The following is a 12,017-nucleotide window of genomic DNA, read 5'->3' on the forward strand; positions in this document are numbered from 1 at the left end:
GCCAAACCGCTGAGCCATCCAGGGATCCCAAACTTAGGTTTTCAATTTTAATGAAGTCCACTGTCGATTGTTTTATCATTAGTGTTTATTTTTTGTCCTAGGGAACCTATAACCAAGGTCATGAAAGTGTTTTTACCATGATATCATCTAGAAGTTTTAGCATTTTATTTCTTGTCCTTTAGAATTTACAAAAGACGTCAGGCTCAGAATTTTTAAAAAATAAATGTGGGGATCCCTGGGTGGCGCAGCGGTTTGGCGCCTGCCTTTGGCCCAGGGCGCGATCCTGGAGACCCGGGATCGAATCCCACGTTGGGCTCTCGGTGCATGGAGCCTGCTTTTCCCTCTGCCTGTGTCTCTGCCTCTCTCTCTCTCTCTGTGACTATCATAAATAAATAAAAATTAAAAAAAAATAAAATAAATGTGTCTTACTTTTGCTTTCTAATAAAACTCACCAAAATCAGAGCTTCCTAAGAATATAAAGTTTTATTAGGACATTTTCCTTCAATTCAGCCCTTTAACATCTAGATGGTTACATTTAAAAGGTTGTAGGTACATACATCTCTGAAACCTCACAGAATTATAAGCTCTAAAGACAGAAATGGCAAGAAATGGGGATTTCGCCCTAAGAATATTTTAATAGGATTGAATACAATGTAATGTAAACAATGGATTACAAAGTCTGTTGTACTTTACATTTAAAGACAAAATGAAAAATTTTGTTCATAAAGTTAAGATGATTGAAGAACCTCACTTTTATCAAGGGCTACTTTACAGGTTATGAGACTAGATAATGTTTCCAACCTTGACAGTGGGTTGAACTTAGGAGTGAGTACCGTAACAAACAGTCCTTTTGTAACCTCTGGATCTATGGTTTACTTGGGATCAGAGAGCTTCACTAAAGCTACTGGTTCCCAAAGGCTAACCGCCATTTTCCTGCTATTTCAGAAAACATAAACATATATTCTTTCCTGGAGAAAAGATAGATTATGAGGATGAAAATGAAATTTTCAGTGAAACAAAATGAGAATTTCCCAACTATAAATCCTCACTAAACATATAGTAATGGGTGTGTTTTAACAAGAAAAGTAAACCTAGAGGGAAGGTATTGAGTACAGAAATTAATCAAATATCTCATTGTGACAACTGCTGACTAAAGAGAGGATTAAGGGGGTGCCTGGATGGCTCAGTGGTTGAGTGTCTGCCTTTGGCTCAGGTCATGATCCTGGGGTCCTGAGATCGAGTCCCACGTCAGGTTCCCTGCAGGGAGCCTGCTTCTCCCTCTGCCTGTGTCTCTGCCTCTCTCTCTGTGTCTCTCATGAATAAATAAAATCTTTAAAAAAAAAAAAAAAAGAGAGGATTAAGGATTTTATGGATGGATTCTTTGAAAATAAAAAGTAAAACTTTAAAGCAAAAGAGGTATGAGGTAGGAATGCCTGGGTGGCTCAGTTGGTTGAGCATCCAACTCTTGATTTCAGCTCAGGTCATGATCTCAGGGTCGTGGGATTGAGCCCTCTGTCATGCTTTTCACTCAGTGAGGAGTCTGCTTGAAATCTTTTCTTTCTCCCTCTCCCTTTACCTCTCCAGCCCCACCAATCTCCCTCTTACTCTTATAAAAAAAAAAAAAAAAAAGTAGTTGTAGTAGTAATACAAGGTACAAGTAGTAGAAATAGTGAGTCCTTACTGTTCTGAGGGGAAACAGTTAAGTATCGGCAGAGAGCTGAAGAAATCAGATTTTTCTCTTAACTTACAGTAAGTATGACTTCCTAAGCCCTTAACCATCTGCCTGATTCTGGATCCCAACCCAGCTGAGTAGATTCTCTGTCCTGTGTATAAGATTCTAGGCAGGGCCTACATGTGGGTGACTTCTATATTCACTATCATAACCATCATTTAGAAACCTGCACAAATTCCTACAGTGTATGGGGGTTATATGGATATTGTCAGGAATAAATTAGTGGCTCCTAGCCCTGGAGGTCCTCCCCCTGGTCTGTCAACAATAAAGATCTCAAGCCTTGGAGGCTTTCCTACAATCTGCTTGAATGCCAGGTGTAAGAGATTGCAGTATACATGTATTTGGATCTGTTCACCTCTAGTCCACCCACACCGGCATCATCTTGTCCAAGCCATCACCATCTGTTGCTTGGAGGACTACAACAGCATCCTATTGGTATCCCTACTTCTAGTGTGTATCCAATCCAACCTCCACAGAATTTACCACTCAGAATGATCAGTTAGGTCATAGGTTTCTAAAACACGAATCTGGTATTTCCCTTGTTAGAACCCAGTAACTTCCCACTGGATTTAGGATAATATAAACAACTTTAAGGAAGAGCCTGAAGATTTGGCCTGCATCCCCTCTAGCTTCCTCCTCATGCCCCTCTCTTGCTCACATTGTACCTCAACTGCACTGCCCTTCTTTCAGGCCTCAAGACCACCAAACACTTTCTCTCTTCAAGGATTTCAAAAGGCTATTTTCTGTGGAAGACCCATTCCCCTATCTTTTCCATGGATAAATCCTATTCAGTCTTGTCTTATTGTAAATGTCATTTCCTCAGAAAGCCTTCCCTGAACCTGAGGCCAAAATCAAATGCCCTGGTATACTCTCACATGGTACCCCTGCACTTTTTCTTTCCATCTTCTATTTATTTATTTTTAAAGATTTTATGTATATATTCATGAGAGACACGGAGAGAGAGAAATAGAGACATAGGCAGAGAGAGAAGCAGACTCCATGCAGGGAGCCTGATGTGGGACTTGATCCCAGGACTCCAGGACATGCCCTGGGCTGAAGGCAGGCATTAAATCACTGAGCCATCCAGGGATCCCCATCTTCGCATCTTTTACAAGAATTTGTTTATTGGTGTGACTGCGTACAAAGCCTGTAAATCTTACTGAAGTTGGGGTTATATGTTCAAGACCCTCCTCTGTTCAAAGCCCTTCAATAGCTCTCCAGATACAGAACTTGGACCAGTCTCTTTAGCAAGATGCTTAAGGCTGTCCACAAATTGGCAGTAGGATATCACAAGAAGGCACCAAAAGGCTAAAGATCTAAGTCACAGTTACTAACTATTGGACTGTGGGCAAGTTTCCTGGCTTCCCAGAGACCAAATTTATCTATAAAACAGTGGCATTCGTACATCTGCTATGGTTGCTAAGATAACTGAATGTCAACTTATGTGAAAACACTTATGTGAAAAGTAACCTAATATCACTGATTTGTGTAAAATACACATAAAATTTACCATTAGTAACATTTTAGCACATTCACAATGCTATGTAAATTGCTAATTCTTTTTGTTACTCCCTTTTACATTTCTCCCATTCTGTTCATAATAACACAACACTGTTTGGAATAACTCCCTTTTAAGACTGAACTATAATCTTATTAAATCTAATTTCCTTCATAAAGTTTCTGATCTCTAAGCGCTGGAAATAACTGCTACATTTATCTAAAACACTTAATGCTTACTTTCTTCAAATACAATTGAATTCCTACCCAATTTGCCCACTTAGCCTAGAAGTTCTTTGAGAGCTAAGACCACTGTTTATCTACATTTATTTCTGAAGAATTAACATTTCTTTAGATGACTGGACTTCTCATAAGGGTTTTGATTCTATACTTACTCTATAAACTAGAAAAAGTGACATTTCTAACTGTCAAAAAAATACAGAGATGGTCTTTTTCATATTAGAACAAAGAACTAAGTTAGAAGGACATGTGATTTAGTGTCGACAAGACAAGGCCTTCCAAGGTGTGGCCTCCATGTCTTAACAGATGTTTAATAACCTATAAACCAAGATTTAAAAAGTCTTTAGTCCCAGTGTCCTGCATTTTTAACAGACATAGTCTACAAAGAACTAATTCCTTGGCTGTTTTCTTTTGAGCTCATTTCTCTTTAGGGTTGCTATGTACATTCCCATAGTACGTCTGAGGTAGAAGTTCATAGGACTCTCCCAAGCAGGAATACCTAGCAGGCTAAAGAACTTGACTGCCCTTCCAAGACAGCTTTTCCCTTTCAATAAGAGCATTAACAAATAACACATAGGTATATAACAGTTTATGATGTGCTTTTGCATACATCATCCCATTCAGTCCTGGTATAAACTACCCAGAAGAAACCTTAGGAAGCCAGAAGCATTTAAGACTGTATTTTTATAACTTTCTGGATTTAAAGCAATTACATTCCCTTCTTCAGAACCAAGAAAGTGTGGAAGAAAGCTGTAAAAGCCAATTTACATTTATTGCATTTTCTAAAATTTTTTATAAAAGATTAAAAAGAAGGAGAGAGTCCCAAGCCGACTCTGAGCTGAGCACAAAACTGGACTTGAGCCTTAACCCCAGGACCCCGAGACCACGGCCTGAGCCAAAACCAAGAGTTGGATGTTCAACTGACTGTGCCATCCAGGCACCACACATTTATTTCTTTATCACATTTTAACGCACATTTATTTAATTCTTTATCACATTCTAATCACTGGACAGTAAGCAACAGGGACTGTTATCAGTTTTGTTTACCAACACAATTCCTAATTAGCATCATGCATACACACTGTGCCAGGCACATCGTGGAATCTCAGTAAATATTTGTGAATTAATTAATGAATCAGATTATAATGTGATGCAGAAAATGGCTACATCTTAGGAAGGTCACCAGATAATACTAAGCATGAAAATATTTGCCTTATTATGTGGAGAGTTTGTAATTTGTTATAGTGATTCTAGAGACCAAAAATACTACACTTCAATAAAAAGAGATCAGCCCCACTAAGTGGTGCTACTCCTTACCTTGATTCGTGAACTGGGGTTCAGCATGATATATTTAATGGAACCTTGGATGTTCTCTGTCCAGGAGACCAGCCAAGTAACCTTATTATCATGTCGGACCTCTTTCCATTTATGTCCCGTGGGAGGAGAAGGAACCTTGGCATCTCTGTGGAAATAACAAAGCAGGAGGGCAGTGGAATGAGAAGTGAGGGACATTTTCACCTTTCATGACCTAACGTGGATAAATCTTCTAAGTATGTATTTTCATGTTTCCTCCTCATGACCAGTCAGTAACTGAAAAATACTTGATCTGTACATGGAAATACCATGTTGTTCCCAACAGTCCTGTGTAGTGTGGGGAAACACCTCCAGCAACATACTCCCAAGAACAAAGGAAGCCCCTGACTTGATTTCTGGCCCAAACAATGAATTGTGCTCACTTGCTACAGTTGATGATGATATCCTCAGGCATGATCCGTCTCTTCAGCATGCCCATCTTGGGGTGGTTGCCACGGCCACGGAAAAGCCCAGGAGGTTCTATCTTGAAGTTGGCAATCCTCTCTCTGTGGTTATCCATAACACAGAAGCCATATTCTTTCAGTAATTTTTCATTCTCTTCTTTGATTTTCTGGAACACAGAAAGGAAGTACTCAAAATGGGCTCAAATTGCTGTTTTCCACTCATATTTTACCTCTTACTCGATAACAGTTCGAGGTACAGAAAAGTCGAAAAATCATTAAGAAATAAATGCAAATGCAGAAACCTGGCTGGCTCAGTCAGAAGAGCATATACAACTCCTGATCCCAGGGTCATCAGTTTGAGCCCCACACTAGGTGCAGAGATAAATAAGTAAAACTTTAAAAAATAATAATAATAATAAATAAATTATTTTTAAAGAGAAAGAAATGCAAATAAGGATAACTTCTAAAAGTGTTTTTAAACTAAATATAGGGATCCCTGGGTGACGCAGCGGTTTGGCGCCTGCCTTTGGCCCAGGGCAGGATCCTGGAGACCCGGGATCGAGTCCCACGTCGGGCTCCTGGTGCATGGAGCCTGCTTCTCCCTCTGCCTGTGTCTCTGCCTCTCTCTCTCTCTCTCTGTATGACTATCATAAATAAATTAAAAAATAATAATAATAAATAAACTAAATATAATAAAATTCCCCAAAATATCTACCTTTGAGGACTGACCCCAACTACAGATCCAAAGTTGATATGTTTTTTAATCTTCAAGAACTTATGTGTGAACATGTTACCTAGGTATTTTTAAAAGTAACTTTAAAAATTAACATTTTGTTGAGTAGTGTCAAAATGGTAGACAGGGAAGAGTCTATGATAGGCCTCATAAAGAACATCTCCATGTTCTCTAATAGGTTCCAGGCACATTTAGTTAAACGTCATTTCAGATGGGTTTTCAAGCTTAAACATACCTGTCATAGATTCTTTCCTAGGTATATAGGTACACATACATTATATACTTTGTGATCCTTGATCCAAAAGTGTGGGAGTGGAACTTGGGAGCCTCCTTTACCCCCTGTTGACTCTATCTTCATATTATACTTAGAAATTCAACTTAACTAAGTCCTGTTGCCTTGTGGGTGAGAAGAGATTCAGAACCTGACAGCAGGTGTCTTTGGCCAGGGCTCTGACAAGATGATACTTCTGAAACCTCCTTAATCTTTGGATCACTACTTGCAAGAACAAAGCTCAAAAGTGGTTTTTAAGTTTTAAAACACCACTCAAAGAATAAACCAAGTTTCACTAATTTGGAACATTTAGAAGACTAAACTGAGACTGAAAAGTCTGATACAATTATCGTTTTTATAGTAAGTCATAATTTTTAAACTACAAGTCAAATAGGCACCATCAGACAATGAATTATATAATAAATACAATGGCCTAAATCTTATAAACATACAAGTCCTTTAAAATACTGAAACTAACAGTTTCAAAATTCCTTAAAATCCTTAACTTCTGGACCTCCAATTAGGATGGATGGAAGGCAAGCAGGCAGGCAGGCAGACAAGACAAACTCTAGCCTGGACTTCTCTAGATTGGGGTTGGCAAATCTTTTCTAGACAGAAAGTATTTTAGGCTTGCAGGCTATACAGTCTCTTTTGGAACTACTCAACCCTGCCACTGTCAAATGAAAGTAGCCACAAATGATATGTAAACAAGTAGATACGGTTGTGTTCCAAAGAACTTTTTAATAGAAATATGCAGGCTACAGTTTGCCTACTGGTAATCTAGAAGAAAATGACATCCCACTGGATACTAGAAAGATTCCTCTGGAGTAAAGATGAAGATGGATGAGCATGGCTAGATCCCAGGGTAAAATAAATCAAGAACAGGGAGGTACAAGGGCAGTATCATAGTATCTGTCTTAAAACCCTAATATCCAAGAGCCACTGTATAGGTCTGCCCACACTTAAATACTGTATTACTGGAGTTACTGACTGGTTCGGTTCCAAGAGCACTAGGTTCTTATACTGAGCCATTAAATAAAATGCCTATTATTCAAAATTTTTGGTCTGTGTAAAAACTAAGAAAACTTAAACTTTACTATCCCAAGAATCCTATATCTTTAGTATAGAACCATGTGAAATTACTAAAGTGAAATCTATATTGTTAAGAACCAAGAAGAAAATTAGATGAATTAAACACTTCCAAAATCCTCCAGGGATTTAAGAAATTCTGTAGTACCAGTTTCTCCTCCTTGCTCATCTGTTTCCGAGCTTCTGACTGGGCTTTGAAATACTGGCTCATCTGGGTAAAATCACATTTGCTTAGGTTGGTGATAATATTCTTCTCTTCATTAGTCATTTCCTAGTTAAGAAAAGGGTGAAGACAGAAGAAAAAGGTAAATATGCGGTTTATCCCACAGGTTTCTTTGTGATTACAGCAAAGTATTTTTTTTTCAGCCAAAGGTGTCTAGAGAGGTAGGCAATCTAAATTCATGAGCTTTGAAAAAAAAAAAAAGAAACATAATTTTATTACTTTGTTCTATTATAAAATACTTAATAAAATAAAAAATGCTTTACATGATGTATCCTTTAAAAAAGGTTATAGAACTCTTATGTAATTTCTTGGGCTCCTTACACACTGCCACATCCGCAAGCATATGTATCATCCCACAGTTGGAAAAACATGAATATATATCATTTGCTTTAGTAATGAGAGAAACATTTCTATATTCATTCTCTCTGAGAAACATTATCCCTTGGGATGCCTGGGTGGCTCAGCGGTTTAGCGCCTGCCTTTGGCTCAGGGCGTGATCCCTGGGTTCCGGGATCGAGTCCCACACTGGGCTCCCTGCATGGAGCCTGCTTCTCTCTCTGCCTGTATCTCTGCCTCTCTCGAATAAATAAAATCTTAAAAAAAAGAAAAGAAAAAGAAAAGAAACATTATCCCTGACCTATTCACTTATTAAATATTATTTCCAGAACTATTCAGAAGGTAAACTTCAGCTCACTTCTGTCCACACAATCCAAATTGAAAATAAGATTGTTTAAAATCACCTAGACAGATATAGGAAATGCGATTTCAAGAGCAGAAAGTACCAAAAGTAAATAAGCAAGAATCAAAGGGAATGGGACATCACATTAATATAATATCTCTCTTTGCAATAGCAGAGGACAGGCAGTCCTGCAGAGACAAACTTTCCTCTGCTCAGGCAGAGCTGAGGTTTATTGTTTAGCCTGATAAACTCCCTCCTGCAGCCATTAAGTGTGTGGAAGGAAAGACATAGAAGTATTCTTGTTGGATAGAAACCTTACATAATATACTGAATGAATAGGGAAAAAAGAAAAACTTTGCATATAATAAAATTCATAAAGCTCAAATTTTACATTACAGAACTTTTTGTAAAGTAACAGTTTATTAACTGAGTACTTGATTAATATTTCTGCAAGGTGCTAGGATATTAATACATGGGCAACAATACCTTTCTCCAGTCTTTAAAGAAATTTTTCCTAAATATTTCCTTAGTAGTATATTCATGGTCGAGCATTTTTGCAAAGAAGGTAGCTACTTCTTCTGCTTTGGGGCTCAGCTTCATGACTTTACCTAGAGGAAAAAGCAGTTCCAAAAATTGAGCTGTATAGTTTATGTTTTGAATATAAATACTGAGCTCTGGAGAAGTCTTCTAACTAATGGTTTACCTTCCCAAGGTACACAAAGGTCTGGTGACATATGGTAACAATAACAACAAAGACAATACACTGATTTATATCTAGTTGTATAAATTCTCCTTCTCTTTAGCAGATATTTACCTGGGTCATTCTCTGGAGACTATGCCAGTAAACTGTTCCCAGGTGCCTGCTCAGGACAGGGTTGAGCTGGGGGAGGCCCAGCCACTCTTCCTTTTCCTTTCAGCAAGCAGGGTCCTTTACACCTCTTCAATGGTTTTTAAAAATCAAATCCTCAGAGGGACTCCTGCCACTGCTAAGCTAAGCAGCCTCTGTTCAAGAAGGGGAGGAAGGGATAGGGCAGGGAGTGGAAGAAAGGAATTGTGGGGAAAAGAAATAGGCATCTTTCTTCTTTAAAGTTAGGTGGGTGGAATATGAATAAAATAATATATATCCATAGCAGGCAAGCCCAGATATCCCACATGAAAAATCTAAATAAGACCTTCTTCTAGAACTTTTGTACTAAAAAATGTGGTTCACAGACCAGCAGTTTTGGCATCACGTGGGAGTTGTTAGAAATGCAGTATCTCTGGGGTACCTGGATGGTGGTGTCAGTTGGGCATCCGACTGTCCACTTTGGCTCAGGTCACATGATCTCAGGGTCATGAGATCAAGCCCCAACTTGGGGTCCACACTCAACGAGGAGTCTGCTTAAGATTCTCTCTCCCTCTTTCTCTGCCTCTGTCCCTCCCCACCCATGCTCTCAAATAAATAAATTTTTAAAAAAAGAAAAAAAAAAAGAAATGCAGAATCTAAGGCCCAACCTCTGATCTATAGATTCAGAAAATGCATTTTAAGAGGCCTCCAGGTGGCTTATGTATATACTAGAGTTTGAGAGATGACTGCTCTGAACACAAGCACTATGAGGTTGCCTCTTTCAGGGAAATAAGACTTATCCAGAGCACAAGGGATGACTGGGGTTCTTGGTAGTGTGCACATGTTAGTAAAAGCTGTTCTAAAAGAATCCTGATGTTACACAACGGAAACTGCTAACTTGTAAAGTAAATGTGAATGAGCCCTAGGGGTTCTGTGTATACCTTAATTAGTAATAAAGCAATAAAGGAAAGTACTTGAGAGTTTAATCTACTTTTCAGATAGAGTATTTTTAATAGTACTCTCAGGGCCAATTTCCATTTTTTTTCTTGAATATGCAACTATACACAGCACCATCTGGAACTAATCCATGGCATAATAACTTGACTATTCCTAAAATGAGGTTAAGTACCATTCCACTGCCTTACTATTACATAGGCATTAATAATTCACCAAGGATTTTCACTTTAATTATAGAAAACTAAAACTTAACCAGAAATCCATTCATTTCAAAACTCAGAAGACATCTCATTTCATGATAGTTGGGAAGTTATCATCCCTAACTGCAGGGATGAAGGGAACTGTGGCACAAAATTGAAAATGTTATAGGGTAGACAGAAAGAACCTGTTTGGAATCCTAACTCTAAAGGCCAACAGGTGGCACCACTTTCCCCTTTCAATCCCCTCTAAGCTTCTGCCTTTGCAAGAAGACACTTTGGGGAGACAGGGTTATTAGCTCTCAAGAGATTCCTGCACTTCTTCAGATCGCCTCAACTCAGGTCTGAACTATAGTTACCACTAAAGTTGTAACATGCTTCTGGAAAAATTTAAGTCATTAAAAATAAAATGAAAGAAAATACATGGCAAGAAAGAATGTAAAATGTTCTTGGGTCTGTTTGGCATAAACTGATATCAATAAATATTTGAAAATCAAAAAATGGAGACTCTTTGGCCAATTTTACTGAATTCTTCTGTACCAATAGAGGAAACAATTCTGATGCCTCCTGTTTTAGATGAGCTGTCAAAAGAGGAAATGACAGCTCTCCAGCAGCAGAGTGGTAGGAGGATGACTAGAAGGTTCCTGGCAAAGGGAGCACTTTGTGGAAAAGGCTGAGATCCAGGAAGAAGAAACTGCTGAGTCAGAGCTGTAAACTGGAGGTTCTCAGCAGAGACAAGTCACTGCTTCAGCCAGCCTGTGCCCCACCTCCCTGGTAGGTTCAAAGGAGTCCGAGAACTCCTTCCCTAGAGAGTAGGCAGGACTTACAGTATCAATTTGGACTAATAATTCAAATACAACATCCTGACTTACTACAGAGTGGGAGTTTACACAATCAAAGGGAAGAAAACCCAGTGAGAAACCCAACTGAGAAAATGATATAGCTGGAGTTCCTATAATAGGAGGGCTGGGCAAAATGGAAGAAGAGACCATAGTAACCAGTGATGACTGATTCAGGGCTTGGCTTCCCATCTTAAAAAGAGAAACCCAGGGGCACCTGGGTGGCTCAGTTGATTAGGTATCCAACTCTTAATTTTGGCCCAGGTCATGGTCTCAGAGCTGGGAGATCAAGCCCTGTGTCAGGCTCCACACTGAGCATGGAGTCTGCTAAGGACTGTCTCTCCTACTCCCTTGCCCTCCTCCCCGAAATGGATGGATGAATGGATGGATGGATGGATGGATGGAAGGAAGGAAGGAAGGAAAAAGAAAGAAGAAGAAAGAAGAAAGAAGAAGAAAAGAAGAAGAAAAGAGAAATCCAAAGACTAGAGAATCTAGCTTTCCTTCAAATCATTTTGAGCCTCAAAGTGGGGGGCTTTACTCATTCTGCTTCCTAAACCTTTTGCTAAGTCCAGACTTGAGCTACAGAATACATAGACTTTCAGGATGGTCTTTCTTCGAAGTTCTGGGCTCTTTCTCCTCATTGGAGTTTGGCTTTGGAGTCATATTCAAACATCTCCAGGAATGACCAACTCTGAGTGCTAATAGTAGAACTCTGTCCTGTGTGCTCTAGTCAACACCAATCAGAATATTTGATGCAAGCATTTGTCATTAAGGCCATGCAAACAGGGATTAGCCAATATAGTTCCCTGCTGGGTCTTGGTGTCCAACACAGACACACTGAGTAAACAGTGTTGTAAAAAAATGAATTCCAGCTTGCCAAGTTTGACATGCCTCCCACTTGCGAGACCCAGCCTTTCAGTATAAACTACTACCTTTAAAGTATCTGTGGCCCTAACCACCGCTGGTGGACAAAGAGA

General features: G+C 39.1%; 1 protein-coding gene across 1 annotated transcript in view; it reads right to left on the bottom strand.

The window, feature by feature from the left end:
* TOP1 (DNA topoisomerase I) overlaps positions 1 to 12,017 on the bottom strand; it is a 90,056-nt gene that overhangs the window by 13,039 nt on the left and 65,000 nt on the right. Inside the window, exons 10-13 of the mRNA XM_041732620.1 lie at positions 8,708 to 8,829; positions 7,468 to 7,590; positions 5,206 to 5,393; positions 4,787 to 4,931 (exon numbers count right to left, since the gene is read on the bottom strand). Coding sequence (XP_041588554.1) covers positions 4,787 to 4,931; positions 5,206 to 5,393; positions 7,468 to 7,590; positions 8,708 to 8,829 — 578 coding nt within the window. The remainder of the gene's footprint in view (positions 1 to 4,786; positions 4,932 to 5,205; positions 5,394 to 7,467; positions 7,591 to 8,707; positions 8,830 to 12,017) is intronic.

This window comes from Vulpes lagopus, chromosome 18 (assembly GCF_018345385.1).
Source record: "Vulpes lagopus strain Blue_001 chromosome 18, ASM1834538v1, whole genome shotgun sequence".
Lineage (NCBI taxonomy): Eukaryota > Metazoa > Chordata > Mammalia > Carnivora > Canidae > Vulpes > Vulpes lagopus.